Source organism: Pezoporus wallicus, unplaced genomic scaffold (genome assembly GCF_028554395.1).
Source record: "Pezoporus wallicus isolate ANWC-B61680 ecotype Strahan unplaced genomic scaffold, APGP_CSIRO_Pwel_v1 contig_6155, whole genome shotgun sequence".
Classification (NCBI taxonomy): Eukaryota; Metazoa; Chordata; class Aves; order Psittaciformes; family Psittacidae; genus Pezoporus; species Pezoporus wallicus.
The window spans coordinates 2,851,543-2,876,714 of NW_026637610.1; the positions used below are offsets into that span (position 1 = coordinate 2,851,543).

General features: G+C 39.8%; 1 protein-coding gene across 2 annotated transcripts; it reads left to right on the forward strand.

Annotated features, from left to right (window-relative positions):
- The first annotated feature begins 1,272 nt into the window (after window positions 1-1,272).
- On the forward strand, window positions 1,273-12,495 carry METTL22 (methyltransferase 22, Kin17 lysine). 2 transcript variants are annotated; one of them, XM_057406642.1, is made up of 10 exons: window positions 1,273-1,531; window positions 4,052-4,402; window positions 4,786-4,826; window positions 4,912-5,056; window positions 5,535-5,606; window positions 6,142-6,195; window positions 7,380-7,460; window positions 8,990-9,092; window positions 9,893-10,061; window positions 11,564-12,495. In XM_057406642.1, the coding sequence occupies exons 1-10, from the start codon at window positions 1,405-1,407 to the stop codon at window positions 11,597-11,599; spliced, it is 1,179 nt and encodes a 392-aa protein (XP_057262625.1). In that variant the 5' UTR covers window positions 1,273-1,404; the 3' UTR covers window positions 11,600-12,495. The 2 variants fall into 2 exon arrangements, with proteins under 2 accessions (XP_057262625.1, XP_057262626.1); XM_057406643.1 differs by lacking the exon at window positions 9,893-10,061.
- The last annotated feature ends 12,677 nt before the right edge of the window (window positions 12,496-25,172 follow it).

The following is a 25,172-nucleotide window of genomic DNA, read 5'->3' on the forward strand; positions in this document are numbered from 1 at the left end:
GGCCAGAGGTTGCGGCCTGCCGCCCGGGGGAGCAGGAGCCAGTGCCGTGCGGCACAGCGGGTGGTGAGACGCTGCCGCGTTGCTCTGCATCAGGCTCGGATGTGTCTCGTGCACAGGTTTCCGCTGGCAAAGGGCAGCTTTGGGGGCTGGGTTAGGTGTTACAAAAGTTAGTACTAACTTCCTTACTGAAGTTACGGAGGCAGTCTGTGTAACTTGAAGCATTTTAAGCCTATTTATGCCTGTTTATACAATCTTGCTCAAGCACAAGCAGATAATAGAAAATTAGCTGAGTTTTCGAAGATACTAATGCCAACAAAGGACACGGCATCAATGATTTTTACATAAGGAATATTAGGGGTGCTCATAGCTGGGAGGCCTGAATGACTTTAGCTAAATCATTCGTATAATGCTTGATGATTTCTGTGTGTGACCTAAGCTTGTCATCACAGTTTTGAAAGACAGATTCTGTTTTCAGATCAATGGTTCATCAGCGTTTAAAGTACCCTTCACAAAATGCCAAGTTTTTAGAGCATAAGGAAATAAATGTCCTCTTTATTCTTTGTTCATAAGAGGTAATTCATTTGTTTGTGCCTGAGGAGAAGGAGACAATTCAGCCTTGAATATTGGGTAATGAGGATGATTCCTTTTTGTTGTTTTCTGGAAGAATAAAGAGTGTCAAAGATGGGAGACATTAAGTGCCCAATTAGTGGAGACATATAAAATGACCTGAATTTTGTGCAGGAAAAGACTCCTTTCACCACAGGTTAGTTCCTTGAGGGATCTATGATAAATCTGTGGTAGTGTGTTCGGTACTTTTGTCCATTTCTGGGGAAATTCGGAGACTTCTATGAAGGACAAAATCCCTTAAAATGGTGAAGTTGAACATGCAGGTCTTATGTTCCTTTGAAGACCTTTGACTTAGCACTGTAAGTCTGTGCATTCATGGTAACATCTGTTTTTTTCAAGGGGGTTATTTTTAAGATAAGCTAATAAGTAGCTCTTCCTAAAACAGGCAGTCTCTGCCACGGAATTACTAGCAATTAGGTGTCTGGTGATCCTTTGGACCATTGTAATAGCATTGGAGCATTGCAACTTTATTGGACAGTGTAATCTGATTTTTATCTTCTAAAATATTGCTGGAGCAGTGTTCAGTATCAGGATGTTACTAAAAGCTGTGTTTGGTTTTAGGTTGAATATCCTGATGCCCAACTTGCTGTGTTACTGGAGCATGGTGGAGCTTGCATGATCACATCATCCCTGAGGTCTTTTTCAGAAACCGTCATGAGGTCATGTTGCTGAGCAAAACTTACTTGATGCCTGATAACAGAAGAGTATCGAATCACTTCGTGTCACCACTTCACAGGGGACTTTGGGTACTGTAGATGTGCCTCTCACCAGCACATCATGCTGGATGTAACAGAGGAGATGGATAGCCCCACATTTAAAAGTGACACTGTACTTTCTGATGTTCACTTACACTGTCCAAATAAAAGACATCTCATGGTACGATTGAATGCAGTGGGACAACCAGGTAATGTATGTTTAGACGTATGGAGATGTATCTGAAGTCTGTTCATATCTTTGTAATGTCTGAATTCTCTTTTGAATAGCTGGTATTAATCATTACATGTTTTATTCCAGTTAGAAGCAGAATTACTTCCTACACAGTCTTCAGGGAGAGGTCTAGCTGGGTTCTCCTCATTAAAGTAACTACAGAAATGAAAGCTATTAATGTAGAATTTGTAGACAACCCATCTTAAAAAAAGAAATTGTAGATTACTTTCTGAGAAGAAGTAACCAAATTAACTTGCTTGCAGGTTTAATTTTATTTACTTATTTATTTATTTAGCTATAATCTCAATATAGCACTGTGGGATTTCTTTTAAAAAGTTGGCATGTTTCTTGTGTACAAATAAAAAGTGAGAAGTCATGTTTTAAATAGCATAACTTAATTACTGATAATTTTTATTTTGAACTTAATTTATGAATTTTAATAAAATCTTTATGTGATGTTTTACAAACTATTCCAGAGGAACCTAACAGATTTGTTTGGGCTTTGTTTTGTTTTTTTGTTAAAAAAAAAAAAAAGGCAACAAGAAAGCTCAGAATAGCAATGGTTTTAACTGACAACAATGTGAAGAGTCAAGGCTGTAGTGGAACTGAACTGGCAAATTCATCTGACTGATTGCCCACTTGTAGGTTTCTATAAAGTTGTCAAGAAAGCTGGCCTTGAAGCTGCTGGTAAAATGTTCTGTAAAAAAGCAGTGCTCCTGCTGTGACAGAAGTGTTGTTTTTTTCAAACTCAGTTGTGACATAAAAATAATAACTTTTGCAGCTGCTCTACTATATGACAATGTAAAAAATGATAAAAGTAGGTTTGACAAGTGGATAATAATTCTGACCCTGATCAGGTCAAAACCAGGGAATGAATGCTGTGGCATGGCTTCATGCTCTTCGACATTTGTTTGCTGTGATTTTGCTTGATGCAAAGAACCTTTCAATAGAATGAAATGGTCTGGGAAATTCCTTTATTAAGACAAGGATTCAGTTGTAGTATGACAGCCTTTACTCTTAACACTTATGATGGCAATCTACTTCTGTCACTTTACTGGTTTTTAGGGAACCTCGTGGGGATTTAGGCACTGCTGCTTTGGGTCAGTTTTACTTAAACCTTTTGAAATACCACAGAACATGCAGAGGGTCAGAATGGACTTGGAAAAGAAAAGCATTTCATTCATTGATGGCATCCTCTAATTTGTTAAATAAAAGTCAGTTTAATCTTCTTGTCATGCAAACAGTAGATGACTTAAAAAATTTCTTATGCTATGATAAGTAGTGAAGATTTTATTCGATCTAGCTGACAGTGGTCTCTCTAGAGAAGAACAACTCTCAGTTGTAGACCAGCTTTGTAAAGAAACTGGAATAGAACTCCATAAATAGTGAAATTGTTGAAAGCAATCGTGGCAATCACTTTCTCTCTTCCCTTTTGATGTGAATGAGCATAATTCTATTATATTCTTCTTAGAATCCTGCTGCCTTTTTCACTAGTCATATTCTTGGCTATCTTTTTCTCAAGTCTCAACACATTCTGTGTGATTTTGGAATAATAGTATCCAGCCTAAGATGCTTACAAACACTGATTTTTATACCACAGTTGAATCAAATTCCATGATCTGTGTTCCATGACTGGCCCATTTAGTCAAGCACATTGTGTAAGCATAGTGCGTAAGCACTGCTGTAGAGCTGACATCCACTGGAGATGTTAGGACAGATGTCTTCCTCATCTGTTGTATCCAAACAATACAGATTCCTATATTTAAAATTGCAAGATCCATTGTGGATAACTTAGAAGTTTTAGTAGATGTTCATGTCACTGGATAATGGTTGCAAAATGTTTGTAGTGAATTGGTTTATAGACAACAGTGGCCTTACTACTTTTATCTCAAAGATTAAGTTTCAAGACTCCCCCCAAAAACACATGCCTGGCTTTGGCATGCTGTCTCCTGTGATCTTATTTCTGCCCCCTCATACTCACAGTAAGCCAATTTCAAGGCTTGAAGTTGCTTGAAATCCTAAACTTAGTAAAAAAAAAAAATAAAAAAAGTTACTTGCTTTTTTCACTAGAACGTGTGTGTTTCTGATAGGATAAGAATTACAACTGAACCAAAAGAAACAAATTCTAACTTGTGTTAATTCTTTCAACTTGGTTTGAACTTGTCTCAAAAGAAAATCTGTTGGAAGATGGAGGAAACTGTCCTTTCTGACAATTGTTAAAATGTTATTAAATCAGATGAAAGTGCGCATTGTGACTATGTAGATGCTAAGTCAGCCAGTAGACTGTGAAAGTGCTTCACTATTTCTACTGTCAGAACTAAATAACTGAAATATTTCTTTGTAGCAAAGTAAACTTTATTTCAAATTATCTGTATAATTTTTTATAGTCTAGATTTTTGATATGTCAAAGGCAACAAAATTTAACACGTTGAAGTTGCACATAGATTCTGTTCTTACCTGATGTTTAACTTCTTTTTTCCCTCCTGTGTTTTTACAGTATTCCTGTCGTATTTCAAACTCCTGTGGAACATAGAAGATTTGTCATCTGAGAAACATGTGAGAGAAGCTACAACAGAAAGAGAACTCCAGTACCAGAGTGGAGATGAACTGTGTGACAAGGATAAGAATAATCTAAAAAAGGAAAGAGAATTTATAAATGGTGAAGGAGTAGAAGCTCTGCTAGATAAGGACGGAGACTTGGAAGTAGTCAGAAGACCTCAAAGTGCCTCTGATTTAGAAGCAGAGGATCTTTTGAGGGATAGAGTATATCCTGTCATTCTGATGAAAGGGAAAGAAGATGCTTTTGAAGATGAAGAAGAATGCACTCGCAGTGATGTTGTTAAAATAGGTAAATAGGCTTACAGTCAAGGAGAAATGGAATAAATATATTAGCATAAAACAAAAGGAAAATAGGTTTTCTTTAGAACTGGAGCAGCAGGTATGAAGTGACAGGAGATAATAAACCAAACTTAATACTGTGATATTTTAAATATTTTTTAAATTTACCATTTTTGTCCAGAAGTGATTTGGGCAACAGTATACTATGGAAAACTCATGCTGCTTAGTTAGAGTCGGGGTTTGGGCATTGTCTAGCATTACTATATAGAATGAAGAGTGTATAGTTCTGTATTTGAAGGGGAAGCACGACTTGATTTTCAAATTTGCTACTATGGAACTTGATTTGAACAACACTTTAAGGTAATTATTTCTGCTCTACTTTCATTTTCATAGAACATACTATGGCAACTCCCTTAGAAGACGTTGGTAAACAAGTATGTATCCTGCCTTGTAGTATCTTGTTGTTCATGAATTGTGCTTCACAATTTACTCAGTTTTCACTGCTTCTCTTATCCACAGGTCTGGCGTGCAGCCTTTCTTCTTGCTGATTACATTCTGTTTAAACGGGACACGTTCAGGTGTTGCTCAGTGTTAGAGCTTGGAGGTGGCACTGGAATTACAAGCATTATTATGGGAACAGTTGCCAAGAGAGTTTATTGCACAGGTAAGGCAGTTTCAGTTAAATATTTTTGTGAAAATTCATGAAGCAGTGCTTTCATCTTGACATTCCCATCCTCATCTGTTCAGTTTTAGTTAGTATTTTTTTATTAATATATATAAGGTTGTGTTGTTTATAACAAGAACTTTCCCAATAGGTTGAAAAAGCAGTACTACTATCAAGTGCAAGAGTTTAAAAGCAAGATACATTGCTGTGAACTCAAGTAGTGTGCCTAGGTTAAAACAGGCAATATAGGGATTTAAATTCTTTCTTCAGGAGTGGCTCAGAGGTAGTACTGAAAGCTAGAAGCAAGAAGTATACTAGTGAAGCAATGGTCAGTGGATAGAGTTGCTCTGAACTTTCCTTAATCTAGTCAGCTAGAGAAAAACTTACAAAAGTATTAGTCTGAAGGGTCAGGGGCATGCACAGCCCATGCAAAATATTCTTTTTTTTTTTTTTTTTTACTATTATCACTTTTTTTCAGATGTTGGTGAAGATCTTCTGGCCATGTGTGAGCAAAATGTTACATTAAACAAACACCTGATGGAGCCAGGAAGTAAGTGCTATGCAGTCAGTGCTTGTGCAGTTGCCTGTGTATGAACTACTTTGGGATTAAACAGCACAGTGACTCATTTAAAAAGGAAGATGCAAAATATCTGTATGTAGTTCATAATGGAACAGCTTCCTTTTGAGAAAAGCAAAATACCTACTCTTTCTCTGGTCATTATTGAAGTCCAGCTCCAGTTCCTACACAGTCAGTGTGTGAATTTCACTGAGGTACTTGGGAGGATCATGGATATCCAGGGGTCAAGGGTCACATAAACAGTGTAAATGACAGAAGTCAAGCTCTGGAAAGGACAAGTACTTTGCAGATGAGACATGTAAAACAGAACATAGGTTGTCTTTCTGACCCTTAAGTTCATTCTATTCTGGTATGAGTGGGTAACTGGTTTTGTACAGTAAATTATTTGTTGTTCAACTTTACTTGTCTCATAATAAATCTTTCTCTCTTGTTTCAGTAGAGGTTTTGACTCTGCCTAGGTACTGTCTGAATGCCATTTGTGACTTATGTGATCTTTCTTCATCCTCAGGAGGGGAAGTTAAAGTGAAAGAACTGGACTGGCTGAAAGATGAATTCTGCACTGGTAGGTGGCTCTAATGGGTCCTTTCAGATAGGGTTGTTTGTTTTTTTTTTTCCCTTAGAGCCATCAAGAAAAGATTATTCCATTTATGAAGTCCTCCAGCACATATGTTCCTGGAAAGTAGTTGAAAGTACACAGTTGTCTTTGGGTGCATCATTGCTATGTGAATGAGTAAGGAAGGGTTTACTGGTAGGTTGAGAATAGACAAGTGGTGGCTGATCTCTACTTAGGTCAAAATCCAGAGGTGCAAACAAGGTGTCTATTTTATTACGGGATAATGGAATCCAGGCATGATGACATGGACTTGAGTTCAGTAATCCAGATTTTCGTGTGATGGTATTTTGTGGCTTGTTACTGTATGAATACAGAACTGTAAAAGGTGGCACGGAGGGTATGACTTGAAAATATATAAATATTCATTCAAATGAAGTGGTGAATGTGTTATATATAAAATATTATCCAAGGGAATGTATTCTGCTAGTTTTACCAAAATAAAGGCAACTGACAAGTAAAATGTAAAGTGCAATTAATGATAATAAATCAGATTATTAAAACTGTCTTTCTAGTGATCACAAGGACAACACAAAATTGTAGCACTAGGTTACATGAAGCCTACTTTGTAGATTTTTATATCATCAGTTGGATTTGATATAATGCTTTTAAAAAATAGAACAACTGTTTAAGCAAGTGGAAACATCCTTTAGACATTCAAAAGCCTCTCTTGGACCTCAAATTCTGGTTAATGAAAATATTTGATACTGTCAGTTGAAAAGGTTTGAGGTTTTTTTGGCTTTCAGAGAAAGTGTCTATATTTTACAAAGTCTAAATTTTAAAAAGCATGATGAAGTAGGAAGCTTAATCAAGACTTACACAGATACATTTGTTCTTTTATTTAAGGGAGTATTTATTTTAATCTAGTTAAATCTGTGATCTCTCTACAGGGTAGTAATTGGTTGTAAATTCTAATGTGAAAAAAGACCTGCTCTTGCCAGTTAGCCTTGCAGAGAAAGCAAAGGACTGCAGGGAAGTTCAAAGAGTGAATAGAAGGAGGGTCTGATTTACCTTCAGTGGCATGCACCATTCATGGAGTAGCAGATGATCATAGGAGTTAAGAAGTTTTGGTTTTCCAGCTGTCAATCATTTTAGATGTTTAGTCATGCACACCAAAGCTATATTCTTTGTTACAGATCGTGAAGCTCCTTACAGCTGGTCTGAAGAAGAGATTGCTGATCTGCATGACCACTGTACTGTGATAATAGCAGCTGATGGTAGGATAATATAATCTGCAGGCTTTTAAGTCAAAACACTTGAGCATTATGAGTAACAACTTAAACATACCTAGTTTGCTTTTAAATCCAGTAGGTCAGATGCTTACCTAATTTGTCAAAGAGTTGCCTTAAGTGTTCCTGCCTGTATTTATTTTTTTTTAAACAGTTGTATTTACATTCTGAATTGGAAATAGAAGAGATGTTGAAAACTATTAGCTTTTGCTTTCCATTGCTATGGTAATTATTTGTGACTAAATAAATTACTCAACATAAGCACAAGCAAGTGATGAAGAGTTTTGTCATGCTACCTTTGTCTTGCATCAGATAGCCTCTGATAAATAGGTGGTTAGACTAATATAGTCTGTAATGTGAAAAAGTGTTTCCAGTGCTGCACTTGCCCACAGAGTCTGTGCCTTTGAATATCTCTGTCTTTTTTTTTCTGCTGTTTTTGTTGCTGAATGGAGAGACTGAAAAATGGCAGGCTAGCTTATCTCTATAGGAAAACCATTGTTGTTATCGTATATAAATAAAGGAGCACTGGTTTTAGTTATGATATTGAAAGGTGTTGCACGATTGCTTTCCAAGGAGATAAGGTTATAGTGGTATATTAGTTACTGCCCTTGTTGTAAGAAACAAGGCCCTATACATTGTGATATCCTGGGTTTTTTAGCTTTGCAGTGTTTCCAGGCTCAGAGAAATCTTAACGTTTAGTAAGCTGTCTGACAAAAGTGATTCCCATTGATGAGAGAAATCTTAAAGAAAGTCTGACATAAGTAGTAGCCGTGGATACTATTAGAAGATCAGTTGTACACATTAAAAATTTGCTTTTGGATTTAGTTAAAATAGTGACTTGTTTCATCAGAATAATCGAACTAAGGCTTTGTCCTGGGTGCAGCTGTAATAGTCATTTTTCTCCTTTGTAGTAGCCAGTGCAGTGCTGCATTTTCAACTTTAGTCTGAGAACAATACTCCTTACACCAGTGTTTTAGTTGTTGCTAAGTAATGTTTACCCCGATCAAGGACTTTTCAGTCTTATGCTTTGCCAGTGAGGAGGGGCACGGGAAGCTAGGAGGAAGCAGAGACAGGACACCTGACCCACACTAACCAAAGGGGCATTCCATACCACAGCATGACATGCCCAGTGTATAAACTTGGGGAGTTACCCAGAAGGGCTAGATCACTGCTCGGTTGGGCTGGGTATTGGTTGGCGGGTGGTGAGCGGTTGTATTCTCTCCCCTTGTTATTTCCCTTATCATTATTATTATTGGTGGTAGCAGTAGTGGTTTTGTGTTATTCCTTAGTTACTGGACTGTTCTTATCTCAACCCATGGGAGTTACATTCTTTCGATTCTCCTCCCCATCCGTCTGGGAGCAGGGGGAGGAAGAATGGCAGGGAGTGAGCAAGTGTCTGCATGGTTCTGAGTTACCAGCTGGGCTTAAACCACAAAAGGCTTGTTGTTTTTTCATACCTGAGACTTAAGTAAATAATACACTTAAACATATTTTATGCTCTTAATTTTTTTTTGCAGTGTTCTATGATGATGACCTGACAGATGCCTTGTTCAGAACGCTGTATAGAATCACACACAACTTGAGAAATTCTTGCACGGTTTACCTAGCTTTAGAAAAGAGGTAAGTATCATGGAGAACTTAAAATAAAAAGCACTGAAAACTTTTTGTGCTTTATTTGGAAGAGACATCTGATTTGATTGAAGGTCAACTTCTGATTTTCACTATATTAGATGACTACAGGCAGCAGTATATGCTCAGGACAGGTATTTGGGTTTATACATGCTTGATTTTTAGCAGTTCAGAATTTGACTTCCACAAGAGTTCAGCTTTTGTTGCCCTACCTTTGTCTTGTATGTGACAACCTCTGAGCAAACAAGGATAAATCGGTGGCATTACTGGTGTTTCTGTAATGCCTGACAACATTTGCTATCTATTTTTGAGGTCACAGAGTGGAATGAAGGGGCTTAGAATTAGGGTGTATGTTTCCCAGCTTGAGTACCTTTGTAACAATTTCTCTTATGTTTTCTTTCAAGGAATTGTTGAATGTTTTTAAGTAGTCATGTCTTGCAATCCATTCATAAACTAACATGTAAAAAGGCTCGCTTAAATCTCTCGAGATAAGTAAGCAACATCTATTCATAAGACTTGTTGCCAAGTGTTTGTCCAGGAAGCCAAGCTAATGATTCTCTTGTGGCAGGGTGCCTTAAAATCAATGGAAAAATTCATCCAAGAGTTACTGCATATTGATGCTAACCCAAGTCTTGCCTGCTTTTCAGGAATAGCAGGGGAGTTACTTTTTTGGGCTATCAAAGTTAGTTAATTACACGGAGAAGACCCACATTTTCCATTACTTGAAGTTACTTAGCTACTTAAGATGCCAGTATAGGAGAGACATCTTAAATCAAATATTCTCTTGCCAGGCTGAACTTCACTTTAAGACATATGGATGTTACATGTGAAGCCTACAGTCATTTTAGAAATACTCTAAATGATTTGGAGAGCCTCCAAGACAGAAAAATTAAATATGTTGTGGAGCCCGTTAAGCTTGATTTCTGCCAGTTTCTTGTTTATGAACGAATGGAGCAGTTGGTAAGTGACATTCGTTAAAATACGGTGATGTGTTGGGCTAACCATCTCAAGTTAGTTTTCATGTATTTACTTAACATGAAGTAAGAACAGGTGAATAAACATTACCTTTCCATTTATTTCAAGTTAGCTTTTTGTTGTTTTAAAATTATTCTGGTTTGTGCTTACATAATTATAGTGGATTGACATAACACTCCCTTTTCTATCACCAGCAGCACAGTGGCTTAGATTGCAGTAACTTCCTCACAGGTTAAGAAACAGTCTCCATTACTTTTTAAAACAATTTCACCATTGACTAGAAAATGGGACCAATATCTCTTCTCATTTCTTTGCTTGTAGAAGAGCTTTCATTTCACAGTTTTAGTAATTCCTTTTCCAGTTCAGAGTTCAGGAAATAATGTTCTAATATCTGTGAAGTTGATGAGCTGTCAGCTTCTGTTCAGAAACATGACAGATACAATATTTGTAGTTATCTAATTACCTCCCAAGCACATAGGGTTCTCTTTATTTTTTTTCCAGTTGTCTGCTCTTAGGGCAGGCTAGCTAAAACTTGCTAATTTCTAGAACAATACAGTCTAACAGATCTGTTTAAAGAATTTGCAAGTCTTTTACTAGACTGCACATCTCTTACAAGAAACGATGTTCTGTAGTCAGTATACTATTGGTCCGTCTTCTGCAGCTTGCATATGTAGTAAGATTATGGGGGCCACAGTTATTTCATGAGACAGATTTATTTTACTTAATGCTGATACCTTCAGGCATAAAACATGCATGCAAAACTTAAAAGCAAGTTTTACAAGTATATAAATGTAACCTGGATTATACCTAAATGTGTAAGCTCATTCCCTAGCCTTTTTGCAGAAGGCTGCTGGTCTTTGAAATATATGCATATTTAAAATGCCTAAGTTTATTTAGCATGAAGTATATTGCCACAATTCAAGATGTCATGGTGAAGACTATGTGATAGTCTGATTAATGACTGGTATAGCAAAGTGTATGGTAATTTATTTCACTTAATTTATTCAAATAGTCTGTTTTTCATCTTTGTTGTCCAACAGATTGAGAAAGCAGGGGGTGTGAGCGAATAAGAAGTGCATTTGTGAGACTGTGATTCCTCACTACATTGAGTATTTTTTCAGTTGTATTTCTACTAGCATTATCAAAAGCGTTTGTCAACACAGGCTAAGCAAAAGAGCAAGATAATCAATCAGAATACTGCAGAAGGTCACGCAGAACAATGAAATTATTTTAAAACAAATCATTTAGTTCAATACTAATCTTTTATTCTAAAAAATCTTGGTACAAGAGTGAAAAAATCAATTCTGATGCTCTGTCTCAAAGATAATTTGGTGGTTGTTCTAGAATAATACACATGGACTTGGTATCCATCCACAGATGGATACTATCTACAGATGGAAGGCGTGTCTTAAAACTTGTCTTCAAGTGGGCATGTTGAATCTACTGACCTGAGAAAATACCTGCATGTATTTTTTCCACTTCTACAGGAATTGTGGAAGATCATTGCTGAACAGCTGACATGACAGAGACGTGAGAAACGGAAGATCTTTATCTGAGGATAAAGGTTTTTTGTGATGTTCTGTTAAAAAAGGATTTTCATCCCAAGAAAAGCATTTTCCTGGTGGGACTGTGCTCTCAGAAAGTGTTGTTACACAGATTTGCTTTACTTCAGTAAGTTTGGGGTTTGGCACTTAGGATATGGTTTCTTTGACATTTCTTTTACAAAACTGTTTGATGCTGATCCTCAGCGTACGTGCTGGATGCCGAACAGTGGCAGTGACACAGTGACTTGTTCTTTGGAATCAATGACAAGCTTTAGATTCTCACAGAGAGGCACTTGACCTTTTCCATGTGGCTGATTTGTAGATGTCATACATTTTCTTTTTTAGTTTTCTGAACACAGACACTGCTCTTGGTCTCTTCCAGGTTCCACATTATTTTGTATGTATGGGCATTTGTGAAACAATGGTCTGGGCAAAGACCTGTCTTTCATGGACTTTTCTTCAAGAAATCTCTTTATGAAACTTAGTCCTTAATTCTCAGTTTGTCCTATCTAAATCATTCTAGTTCAGGGCTACTCTGTGAACTGAAAGGACACAAGATGCATTTTGTTTGAGCCTCTAAAAATACTCCACAGAGTTCTTGGAGGTATATTGCCCTGCTGGAACTTTTAAGCTGTTCCCACCCAGGATAAGGATGGGAAGGTGCCTCGTGAAGTGATACGCTACCGCTCTTTAAATGTTTGTAATTCTACCCTCAGTGTATATGTGTGAGGCTGGGGAGAACGAGGTGACCAGCAATGTCTTGTCCATACGAATGGGGCCTTCAATATCTTAGCTTTTGGATTAAAGTACAACGTATTGGTCACATCTCTCCTGTGTTATTAATAAAAACAAGATCTGCTTGTACTTTTAATAAATCTTGTGTGTACTGTTATGTGTGTATCACTTGCCATATGTACACTGTCAGGGAAGCTCTTGTGCCAGCTTCTGGATTCTTTAACGTTAGGCGAGTATCAGTGATAAAGCTGCTCTGGCCTGTGACTTGTGATTTCTAATGCATACATTGCATTAGAAGCATCTGGTTGACTTCTTGAAAATATGTTTTACATTTGGTTTAGTTCAGTTGGTTTAGGTGAGTTATTTCATATACTGCTTATATTTATGAAGACATACTTTCTTCATGTTCTTTGATGAGATGAAAGGTTATTAGGTGATGATGGCCTTTTCCTGTTGAGTATAGTCAAAGTAAAAATTATCTTATTGTAGCAGGTAACTGCCTAGATAGACAGAATTTCTCTCAGAACCCTCATTTGAACTTCAAAGATACAAAACAGTATTTTAATCCAGAGAATCCCCAAATATTGTTCTTTTGTCTGTTTTGTAATGTTACTGACTTTGGTAGGTTAACTGAAAACTGGTTTTGAATGTAGATGCTTATTTAAGTAGTAATGTTTTGAAGGCTGTAGCAAGAAACTAATTTAAACTGATGTGAAATAGTGTGTGCAGTTAGGGAAGATTTTTACTTGCGCAGGACTTCTGAAAATCTTTGGAATTGTCAATAGAAACTCATCCAGGTAGAGTGATACTGTAGATCTTTTAAATATGGAATTCAGCCATTTTACCAGAGTTGACTTAACATCTGAAAGATATTTTCATACTTGTATCTTTAGCTGAGTAAACATTGTGGCTGCTTGAGAAGCAAGTTGAACTAGAATTTCCACCTAAAAGAACAAAATTAGTCTTTCTGTTGAGGGGAAACAGTTTTGAGGTTTCAGTGTCTGAGGCCAAACCAAAAATTTGGATAGAACCCTTTTCACTGATGGTAATAAATAGCCAAAAGTAGACAACAGTTCCTGGATACAACCTTCTCAATTTTGACTTTAATCATACTTTAAATATAGCATAAATGACAGTTGTTTTCAGAACTCATTGTGAATTTACACCTTTAGCAGTTCATTATTTATTAAGATATCCAAGCAGGGAATTGAGCATACAGATTATGATTGCAAATCAAGTTAGTGCCTAAAATGATAATGCCTCAAGCACATTATCTGTGTTTATGTAATCAAGAAGGATTTTTTTTCCAAATAAAACATGAAGTAAAAGATAGTATGCTCCTTTGGTGATGTTACCTAAATTTGAAAAACTGTAACAGCTGAAAAAACAGGTACAAGACAGGACTACCAAGAACATACAGAGAAGTCAGGTGATTCAACATCAGGTTAGATGATCTTGGACTTGTGAGCTACTGGGAAAGAGTTTGTGTATTTCATTGAAAAAACCCTTAGGAACTCTGCTGGCCTGTTCATATAGGTCTTTTTGGTCACCTCATAGCTAGTAGGGAAAAAAGGAGAATCAGTATTGCCCATTCCTGCAAGCCCTTTATTTCTGTGTAGGAGAAGGAAGAGAAGGTAAGTGCTTTACCTAAAACTGATTAATGTTTTACTCTGCTGTGGAGTTGGGAGGATTCCATTTGAAAAACTTTCACCTCTGCTAAATTAAGTCATTCTCACTTCTGAGTGTTTCTGAATGTAGTTGGTATAGTCTGGTTGGTTAGCCAGGTGGATTGTGTTGGGGAGGGAGGAACAGAGGAGGTGGAGGGGAACCTGTGGAACTCTTGCAATGCATTTATTTCTGATAAAGGGGAGGAGTGTCGCAATTTTCTTGGGAAGTGTGGTAATGGATGGACATGTGATCTTCCAGGAGGAATCTTGTTTGAAACAACTGATTTTCACCTTTGTCTGGTGTATGGTGAAATAGCACGTCCGTTCTTAATCCCCACATGTATGGTAAAGATGGCAAACATCCCTGTCGTTTTACCTCCTCTCAAGAGGAACATGAATGATATAACTGTAGATACTGTTCAAGGGAAGAACTTAACTTTTATGTGACATTGGCATGAGCATTGCAAGCTGATTACATTTCTTTTTAATCTTTGTTGATTTGAAACTTGAAGGGCTGCTTTGATGTGAACTTCACAAACTTCTGTGTGTCATTTTGCAGTAGAAAAGTTGTTTAAGATAGTCACTTGATGGGATACATGATGGGTATTTATTATCTCTGTGTGTTCTCATGTGTGGGTGGCTATTCATAGACCATAGTTTTAGCTCCATCTGCTGTACGACACTTTGAGTCAAAACATTTTAGTTTGTTGAACACCCTGTTCCATTCTGTTTTAACAATATCACATTTTGGAGTAACAGTTTCGGTTGAATAGGGAGTTCTGCATTTCTCACCTAGACTTGGGTGTACTGGGGATGAAGTAACCATGGAAGTAATCTTTAAAAAGGTGATGTTTAATTACCTGCCCGTTAATGGTACCTTTAGGAGGCTGCCTCCGGCAGTTTAGATTTTCAGGAAACATTCAAGGAAGAAGTGGATGCAGCTGTGTGTGTGTGTGCTATAGACTTCTCATTCATTAGAAGGTCATGACAAATTTGATCTCAAAGTTTTATAGTAGATAAATCCCATGAGTTTGTCTGTTCTTTGACTCTGCTGTTCTCATGAACTTGTAGATACACCAGAAGCTCCAGTCCTTTTTTGTTTTCCCCAGAGAATTAAGGGCTTTTTCTCTGGTGGTTGCATTTCGGGGGGGTCTTGTTTGTGTCTTTTGTTTTTTCATTCTGGTGGATGTGATCTTGAAACCTGAAGAAATAGTTTTGTGTGTTCGAGATTTCTACTCTCATGTAAAGACCAATAAGCCAATGGACTCACATCTTTTGTTACGGATCCAATATAATACTTACCTGTCCCTAGTGGGATCTACAATGTGCTTAAAATACATTATGAAATGAATTATTTTGCAATAATAAAAATGACTAGAGCCAATTTCGGAAAGGCTTAAATGCACTTTATCAATGACCTTGCAATATTATATAATTTTATGAACATTCATTACACTGTTTCTGAAGCACAGACCCACATCTTGCTAGAGGCCTTACATAGCATAACAGGGAAAAAAATAGCAAAGGAAATTACTGTACTTCTCCTGGTGCTATGCAAGCAAATCATATTAATTCAAAAATAGAAAAGGGAAAAACCATGGATAGGAAATGAGATTCCCTGGAAATGGTGGGAAGTCACCCATAGTGGTCCTAGAAAGCAGCACAAGGAATTCATGGAGACCCAGAGGAATTTAGGGTAGAGGGGGATTCCTACAAAACTGAGGGAAATCCTAGAAAGTAGTGTTGGAAATTCCTGGAAAGCCAGGAATTGCAGGGAGGTGCAGTCCTCCAGTGCGGTGATTGTCAGGGAGCAGCAGGAAGAAAACTCCAGGAAACTACTGGAGGGTGGGAATTAGTTCTTGGGAAGTAACTGGAGAACTGGAAAGCAGTAAGGGAAATTCAGCAGGAGCTCAAATGTTTAGATGATACATACAAGTAAGCTTTATCATCATGTTGGTTTTTTTTTCTTTTATGTCCTTTTATGTAGAGATACTGACCTGTCAAAAGATGAAGATGCAAGTTGTAAGGCTCATGGAGAAATAAATTATTGCAGACAGAATGAGGAAGCAGGTCCTCAGTTTTATTACATCTGTGCTGTTTTCCTATTTCTTGCAGAATGTGTTTTCAGAAGCAGCCTTTTATGTGGTCTGAGTGTTGGCTGTCTGTCTTTGAAGAGCCTTAAGAGTCTGAGGCAAGTTCATGGGTTACTGTGATGTAGCTGAAATGTAGCTGTGGTGTGTCTGTCCATCTGAACCATGATACTGAAGCATATATAATATGTTTTTTCTTTATGTGGGCTACAGGTGAATGGTATCATTTTGCCTTATGCTTCATTTTGATAAAAGAATAGGCAGCTGCTGTAGAAGCAGTCCTGCTTTCAGTCTTCTGTGCTTATTTTACATTCTAGTTGTACATTTTCCCCTTCTGTGTTGGTTATAGCAATTTTACAATCTGAACCAGATTTATTTTGGTTTTTTTTACTCCAAGAAAATCTAATTGCAAGTGTATTTCTTCAGTGGATCAATGAGAACTCATCCAACTGACTCCTGTTATCAGAACTTGCACTGGTGATACAAGGCAACCAGTACAGAGAGAGCAGACCAGCTATTTTGATGGCACTTGGTGTTTGGGTCCACTCTGGGGTTATATGAGACTGTACTCTTAACACACATGGCAGTGTGTATGGCATTTTAGCAAGCTGATATAAATCATATGATATTTATCAAGATTTATCAAGATTTATCTTGATAAAGACCTCTATCAAGATTTTAGCAAGCTGATATAAATTGTGTGACCACGATTTGCTGTGGTCAGATTGCCAGAAGTGTTAAGGCCACACGCTACTGTTGATTTTAAAGGTGGTTGCTGGTGCTGAGTGTTGGGTACAGAAAACTAAAGACTGCTTCTGAAAAGTGCATGCTAAATTCTTGTGTATCTGCCAGTTGTGAAGTGCCAAGGATAGCTGCCTGACTCATAAACTTGTCGAGATGTTTAAATCTGAAATTAAATTGAAATTATTTGCTTAATGCTTAGCAACATGTCTTTAAAACGCCGTTCACCTCCTGAAAGTGGTTGTGGTGTTTGCAACCTGAAAAATATAGTTGGCAAGGAAGAGCTTTTCTGTAGATAAATCCCAGATGTCAGGGACTGAAAACTTTAAGATCCAAACAAGAAATACAAAATGGGGAAGGAACAGAGTTAGAGAGTAATAATTCTTCACTTCTTCCTGCATTCGGAAAGTTGTTTTCATTTATTTGAAGACATTGTCAAAGAGAAACTAATTATCATTACCAAGCCCAAACAGGTTTTAGTCTTGACTGGGATCTGCCACAGCTGCTGTAAAGAAGCTGTTTCTTTTCAGATTCTTCTGCATCCTGCCCCTTGTTCATTTTCCCCTGTTCTCTACTGAGCAAATTATGCAGTGTTTTCCATAGGACAAAGTATAAATCATTAATATGCTGTTACCTAGAGTTACACCAGACGGAGCAGGTAACCACAGTGTGGTGTGTCTAGCTAAAAAAAGAGCAGTGGAAGGACACGAAAAGTCTTTGGAGGTTGAAGTCCAGTAGCAGGATTTGAAAATCGGCTACTTCTGCTACCAGGCTGTCTTGTGCTTTGGTGTGGGACATAGGTCCAGAGGCTTGTAGTTTCTTACGGACTTCATCCTGCTATTGTGTCACTCCTCCTGACCCTCACTGTGTGTGTGCTATGTGTTTGTGCTGAAAGTTGGTGCATTAACAGGGTAACGCTTCATCTTGAATAATCCTGCCAGCAGCGTTCGGTCAGAAGTGTGGGTACAGTACACTGCCTCCGAGGTTTCTTCCAGCAGATGGCATGTGGAGTTACTTTAAGAATACCAGCACCCGAATGAAGTAACAACATACAAACAAACGTGTGTGTTTACAGACTACTTACCCGAGCCAGTCCCCGGGCTGTCGGGAAGAGGAGGTGCGAAGGAACATTCCTGCCTTCTTCAGCAAGTCGAGTGCATTCGCTAAGCTCCTGCCTCCTTTGATGAGGGGTAATTTTTTTGTAACGGGGTAGTGAAGGCAAATTTTACTCTATAAAAATTCTATTTGAGGGGTTTTGTTCTCTCCGGGTTTTTTTATACCTAATGATGATTCTGAAAGAACAGGATCCTTTCAGAACAGGATGCAAGGAAAAGGTGTTTGTTCTAGGTCAGGCATGTAAGTGAAGACTTGGATTTTAAATTTGGAGTTTGATATCAAGACTAGGTTTCATCTGAATTTCTAATCAGAGTTGAAAGCCCAAAGGACTTTTCCTTGTTGCCGTGTGTGCTAAATTCAGCGTGTCCCAAGTGGCTGCAGGTAAACATTAGGAATTACGACAGGACAGCCGGTCTGTGAGCTGCAGTACTGCAGACCCGGACCGCCATCATGGTTAGCAGACAGACTCCTCTCGGTGCATTCCGGCCTGCAGGGCGGCTGTAGCGGAGCGGAGCAGAGCAGAGCAGCCCAAGCGGAGGGCTGGCAGCAACCCTTTCAGGAGGACGTTACCTATGGAAGCCCGGAGCGGGATTTAGGGTTCTCTCCCCTATTTTCCCTGCCAGGTCTGACCGGTGAGCACCCTTACGCTGACGGACCGCGCGGTGCCAGCGATGCAAGCTGGGTCCATTCGCCACCAAGGCGCGGGTATCAAACAGCGCACCCGGAGCCCTCCCGCTACATCCCTCCCCTCAGCGCGGCCCCGCTCACCACCTCCCCGCGCTGCCTCCCCATTGGCAGAGCGGGGCGCGGGGCTACTCGCGGCGGCGCGGATTGGCTGAGAACGTGGGGTTGGCTGCCGAGCGGCGGCGGGGCCGCGCAGGCGGTAGGCGGTGATCGGGGGGGTTGCGGCGGTGACTGCCCGGTGCGGTCCGGTCCGCTCCGGCCCGGCGCAGCCCGGTGCCACGGTGCGCGGCGGCTGGAGGAGACGCAGCCCTGCACCTCCGGGTGAGCGGCGGAACCGTGCGGGACGCTGGCCGCTCGGGGCGGGGGGCCTGGCGGCTGCTTCCCGACAAGCGGTTCTCCTTATGGCCCCGTGGGGTGGGGGAGGTGGGCGGGCTGCCCGCGCCGGCCCCTCTCCGGTGCCCTTCCCTCGCCGTATGCCCCCAAGGGCAGCGCTGCCGTGCCCGTCACGCCGGGGCTCCCTGGCATCCACCGTGCCGCTCTCCTCTCGGATGTCGCTGGGAGGGCGGCTCAGGCGCGGAGATCCACGGGGCTGTCTGCGTTCCGCGGGCTACCGGTGCGCTGACATCCGCTGTAGTCCTTGGGTCGTCAGACCCGAGCGTGGCTCCGGCCCCTGCGGGTGCCAGGCATGGCGCGGGGCAGTGGTTCCCCATGGATTCGGGGACCTTCCTGAGCAGCGGTGGTGTTGTCACCCGTGAGTTCCGCCGCATGAGCAGGCGTCTGCGGTGCTGTGTACACAGCTCTGCAGCCGCGCCGTGGCTGAAGGGATCGAGTCCAGCGGGCGGGTGGACCCTGTCACAGACTTTAGCAGGGGAAAAGGGAAAAGAAGGGAATGAGAGGGCACAAAACCTGGTAGAAAATACATGCATACCGTGGAGAAAACCCTATTGGCTTTGCAGATAGCTCTCCCCTTCTTAATATGTTGCTGCCAGCTGAGTAATGGTGTTTATGGAGGCCTACTGCTGCACTTCCAGCTGAGAATCTCTCCAGTTCCCTGTTCTCCAACTTGTGATGCAAAACCCAGGCTCCCATCTCAGGCTTTGCCATGAGACCTCTTTGGCTTCACTTCCCTTACCTGCTTTGAAGTAGTGTGTGGTTGTTTACCTAGAGCTTTACTTTTGCCTAGCTTGGCTTTTGCCTCTGTGATTCTCCTTCTCTGTTTATAAGCTACAGTGAAGGGAGTTATATGCAAACAAACTCGAGTCTTGTTTTCCAAGTAATTTTGTAATCAGTAATGAATGTTCAGGTTTACAAAAGTTGGATTTTGCCCTGCATTTCAGAGGCGTGGCTCATGGGCATGTAGTTTCAGGCAGGGAGTTCAGTAAAGGGTGAAAGCCAACTGATACGAAAGAAGGGTACTTACCTTCTGGAAGCTCTACAGTAAGAAAGTTACCTATTGAATCTTTTATAGTCTGATTATTTTAGTATAAATTGAATTGAGGATATTTTTTACAGCTCTTGTTGCATTGTGGGGTTTGTTTTTGTTTTTTTTTTTTACTGTAATTGGACTGTCTATGTACTTGAGTAGTGTGTTGGGCAAATTGTGTCTGGGCTAAGTTTGTCTTCTCTAGTTACAGTGATTGAAATACTGGATCACAACTTGCAGTACTAAGGCACAGTAAATGCAAAGGATAATATCTGCTGTCATAGTGTTTCTTATTCTCGCTGTTCAGAGCACTTCACAATGAGATAAACATTACTGGATGGACTGTACAGATGGGAAAACTGAGACAGATGCAGGGAAAGAAATCTGTTACTGCAAGTAACCTGCTAGGTAGCCTTTTGGACTTGGGGTCAGTGTTCAGGTCTTCTGTGTCTGCAGTCAGCCAGCGCTCTGCCGTTACACTGCATTGTACTTCTTGGACAACTTGGAGTGCAAAAGGCTGTGATGCAGACATCTTCAGACAATGGAGACCTGAGTCTGTAAGTGTATGGTGTTATTAGACGAGCTGACCACTTATAAAATGCAGGGGAAAAAATTGTAATAGAACTGCTTTCTCCAGAGTTCAGCCCTTTAGTCTTGTGAGGAATAACAGGCTTAGCAGCATGCTGTGCAGTGAGGTGTCTTGTGCATTCAGATACAGAGTAAATTGAAATAAGTGGTTAAAATGGGATATTTATGCCCAGGAAGCAGTAAGCAAACACAGCATGCAAATATATGCCAAGCAGAGCAGTAGGTATACTGCTGGCAGCTGTGTTGTCACTGGAAAAGGAAAATGCCCTGATCTGGATTTTCTCAGAGAGAAATTAGGATGTGCATAGGCTGTGTGTATACACATCCAAACTAGTTCACCTGCCAGCAGCTTAGAGGTCTCCAGGTGTTCCCTTGCCCTGTTTGGTTTGTGTGGTGCTTAACAGTGGAGTTTCGGAACAGTTTGTACAATGCCTTGTACACCCCACAGCTGGATTCATCAGCAATCCAGCAAAGCTGCCTGTGTGTTGAGGTACAACTGCACAGATCTCAGCCTGGTCAGGTGTGCTGCCCTCAGAGCTTCAGTGTGTCACCTGGTTTGTGCTCTGATCACTGGGCCTGAATTAAAGCAGTTCGAATTACCTTATGACATACACATCTACTACTGCTTAGCTTCATACTTATGGTGATATGTTCATACATCAGGATTCACTGTATTAGGAAGATGTCACAGCTGGTCTAAATCAAATTTGATCTGATTCTTGGCTTCCCAGCTCTGTTTTGTGACTTCATGAATTGAGAGTCCTTTCCAGAACCACTTTAAAAAAAATCTAGCTGTTTCAAGTACAAATTAAGATTCCTTTCTTTTATCCAAATGGAAAGAGCTTGTGGAAATGTTTTGGAAAAAAAGGGATGTTTAGTGGTGATACATGTGTGTACTGTATGAAAACTATCACATTCATGTTGTATCCCTGTTGTTAATATACAACTCTGTTGTATCTTAAAATATTACTGTATTGACTGTATACTGTAAACTTTCAATCAAATGGTGCCTCTTTGAACTCGAATGAATCTCTTTTGCTTTTGGCTTTGCTTTTGCCAGAAGAAGCAGAGAGAAGAAAATATGTTTTCATGGGGCAGTTCTCAGATTTCATGTAATACACTTCTCCTCTGCATTGCTTTCAAAGACTATTTGATTCCTCCTTGTATGTCAATCTGTATGTGTCATTTTTGTTCAAGGAGGCTTTTCCAGTAGTGCCTCCTATTCTTTTACAGTTCTTCATAAGCTCTTAAGAATTTTTCAGGCATAACGGTAAGTCTGAATCAAAAGGTGAGGTATCTTACCCATTTGAAAGAGTAACTAACAGAAAAGAGCTGGGTTCCATCAGGAGAGTAGCGAGTGCTGATGTGTGGGAAGCTGTGAAAGTATAGGTAAGTAAAGCAAAAATGACACATCAGGAACACTGCAGCTTAAAGACCACAAATACAGCACACAGGTAATTATCAGTGTGGGCCTGTCACCTATGGAAGGATGGATATGCTGTAAGCCTTACATAACAGTTGTATCTTCTGGGAGGCTGAAAACTCCCTATTTTTGTTCCAAACTGATCTGCTTTCAAATTCCTTTTCTTCATGAACAGAATAGGTTACCTTAGGGGTCAGGAAGTTAAAGTAGATAATTCTACCAGCTCTGTGGCTTGAAAGCCAGAGCATCCCTGTCCCCCTTTGTTTCTGAATTTTGTGATCTGTTTTATCAGATCACAGTCCTGTTTCCTGAAGTGACGGCTATGGGCCAGGAAAACACAGAAAGTGACATTTTCTTAGCCATATGGTGTTTGTGCAAAAATAACAGTATTCTGGGTGTTTTCCAAAGCATGCAGAGTCTATAAAACAGAGAATATTGTTGTAAATTGTTTCTGTGGCTCTCAGACTCTTTTCTGATCTGTGGGAGTACAGGTTTATAGTGCATCCTTGTATTAGATTGTTTGTCTTTCCTTTTGCAAAATATTTTACTGTTCATTTTCCATCTCTTAGCTAGATACTAGAAACTCAGCAGAAGAATTGGCTAGGAATTTTGGTTATGTATTGCAGTTCTTGCTTCTACGAAAGAAGAAGGTTGTCTCTTGCTGTCCAGTGGAGGTGTTTCTCTTTGCAGCGGAGAGAACATTTTCAGAGAGTATGATTTTCTTTTTGATCACTTTTTGCAGCATGGATTTTGTGTTCTTCCATCCTAGTTTGTAGATTTGGAGTATTTTTGTGTTTTGTGCATAGCAGCTTGTACAGCTGTAAATTCTGTTGAGGAAATGAGGCTCAGGCTGGATAGTCAATTATTTTACTGCACCAGCCAGCAGCTGATCTCACTCTCTGCCTTTGGGAAGGTATATTGCAGTTGCTTCTGAAGCTGTACTTCTGAAAGTTGGACACCTGCAGTGTCAAGGACCACAGGACATGAACTTCCTTTTTAAAAGAAATGATAAAGCTGCACTGGTTGGTGTGAGAAAGCACAAGAACCATGCAGCTGAAGTACTGCTTTTAGTATGTGAGTGCTGCCAGCTTGAAGAAAAGGGCCAGGAATGTGAACTGTAGTTATTCAGACTTAGGTGATTCCCCTTTATATCGTCTATTGTAATTATTTTAGTGAATCTCTTTCAGTTTTAATGCAGGAAAAAAACATTTGTGTAGGTGAGTCTTTATACTGTACTGCATCAAACTCTTATTGTGGTCTCTGGCTGAAAGGCAGAGTACTATCTAACTTTCTGTGGCAAGGTATAAGGCACTTTGAAGGCAATAAATCCTCAGACTTGGTGAGTTTCCCGTTTAGATTTTATGATTTCGCTGAAATACAACTTGGCATTGCCAGGGAGTGGAGCTCTCTAGGAAGTGTTTATCTTCCTGGGACTCTTGTGAAACTCAGAGAGTAGAGCTCTCTAGGAAGTATTTATCTTCTTTGGACTCTTGTGAAACTTAGTAGTTTACAAATGAAAATGAATTCTGATGGTGTTTCTGGGGGCAGTTTAGAGTAATGCAGCTCTCTAAAGATTTAATGTAAAAAGTCAGTATATCTCAAGTGTATTTTGGGTGACAGGATGAAGTGCCAAAGTACTGGCTGTACAGAGGGTAAAACAACTTCTGAACCTGTCTGCAGGTTTTCTTATTTTGAACACTTAAAAATATTCCTTATTCCAGATGGAATTTTCCTTGCCATCCCCAAGCAAAGTTCAGTTTTAATTTCACAAGTGAAAATACGTTGCTTTGCAACTGTTGTACTCATTTATAGTTCTATTTTATGTAGGAATTTTTTAGCAATGTCCTCAAAATGCCCGGAGTTTGAAACCTGGCATAGCTCAAGTGCTTCCTGTTTTTGTTTGGTTTGGGGGTTTGGTGGATTTTAATTTATTTTAATACTTTCCTGCCTAGCTAGATGTGGGGCAGAAAATTGGCTGGATATTAGCAAAGGGACCGAGTAATCGCTGAGCAATCCTTACCTGGCACCTGCTAAAACACACAAGTAGAATCCAATTTAGCTTTGGCTTATAGCATATTAATATTTTGTGCCGATTCCCCCATGATGCTTTTCGCTGCATCAGCTGAGAGATTTGGATTGCGGTTCCCTCTGTCAAAGTCTGTTTTCCGTTCCCCACTGACTGTGCTGCTTTCACAGCTGTATCAGCCATGTTTGTGAGCATGCTGGCATCAGGATCAGATTCCTCACGTTTCCTTTCATCTCTTCTGCCATCTTCATATCATGAACACTGGATTTTCCTTGCTGAAGCCTTTTAGACTGCCTGCAGTGTCAGCATGGCGTAGTCTATTTCTACTGGTCTTCACACTTAGCTTTCCAGCCCTGGTGTTTTCACTGTCTTGGATCTGTTTTAAGAACCTGTCAGCTCTAAAATAAATGCTTTTGACTAGAAGACCATTATAGGTCTAGGAGGTACGGCAGAACATATGCTGACCTGTTCTCATACAAAGGGAAGCTGGAAGGATGGACAGGGTAAACTGAAAGAAAAGGTGAGGAGAGGAGCTGTCCTGCCAGTGATGTTAGTGGGCATCTCAGCCTGGAGTACACAGGTTGCCTGTGTGTTGGTTGGGTGGCTAGAAAGCACTGTGATGTATTTATGGGAGTGGAAAAGTATTATCAGAGTGTGGATTTCTAGCGCAAGGTTTTCTTTCAAGTTGTTTGTTGAGGATGAGGTTAAGTGCTTCTGTTGTTGTTTTTTTTTTTCCCCTTGGTTTCATCACTGGTTTCTCACAGAAGAAAACAGTGAGTGTTGGGAAAAGACATAAATTAGTGATGATGTTTTTATAATGTCCTATTTTCGATGTTTGGCTCAATTTGACAGTATCTAGCTTCCATCTATAAGCCTTGTACCAAACAAAGCACAAGGCAGAAAGCTCTTCATTGAATTCTGTGCCCTAGTGGATGATTCATGCTAACTTTCTTGTTACTGTAATCTTGGTATTAAATCATTCCTTCCTCTTGCTCCTTGCTACCAGCAAATGAACAACCCTGCAGATTTTTTTTCACAAGAAAAGAGGTATGATCTCGT

What these genes read in the sequence shown, in the direction of transcription:
- METTL22 (XM_057406642.1), top strand. Translation starts at nt 1,405, where the DNA reads ATGCTGGATGTAACAGAGGAGATGGATAGCCCCACATTTAAAAGTGAC. An exon ending in GAAAGATGAATTCTGCACTG is followed by an intron (nt 6,196 to 7,379) that starts GTAGGTGGCTCT and finishes TCTTTGTTACAG; the next exon opens with ATCGTGAAGCTCCTTACAGC. An exon ending in TGTGATAATAGCAGCTGATG is followed by an intron (nt 7,461 to 8,989) that starts GTAGGATAATAT and finishes TTTTTTTTGCAG; the next exon opens with TGTTCTATGATGATGACCTG.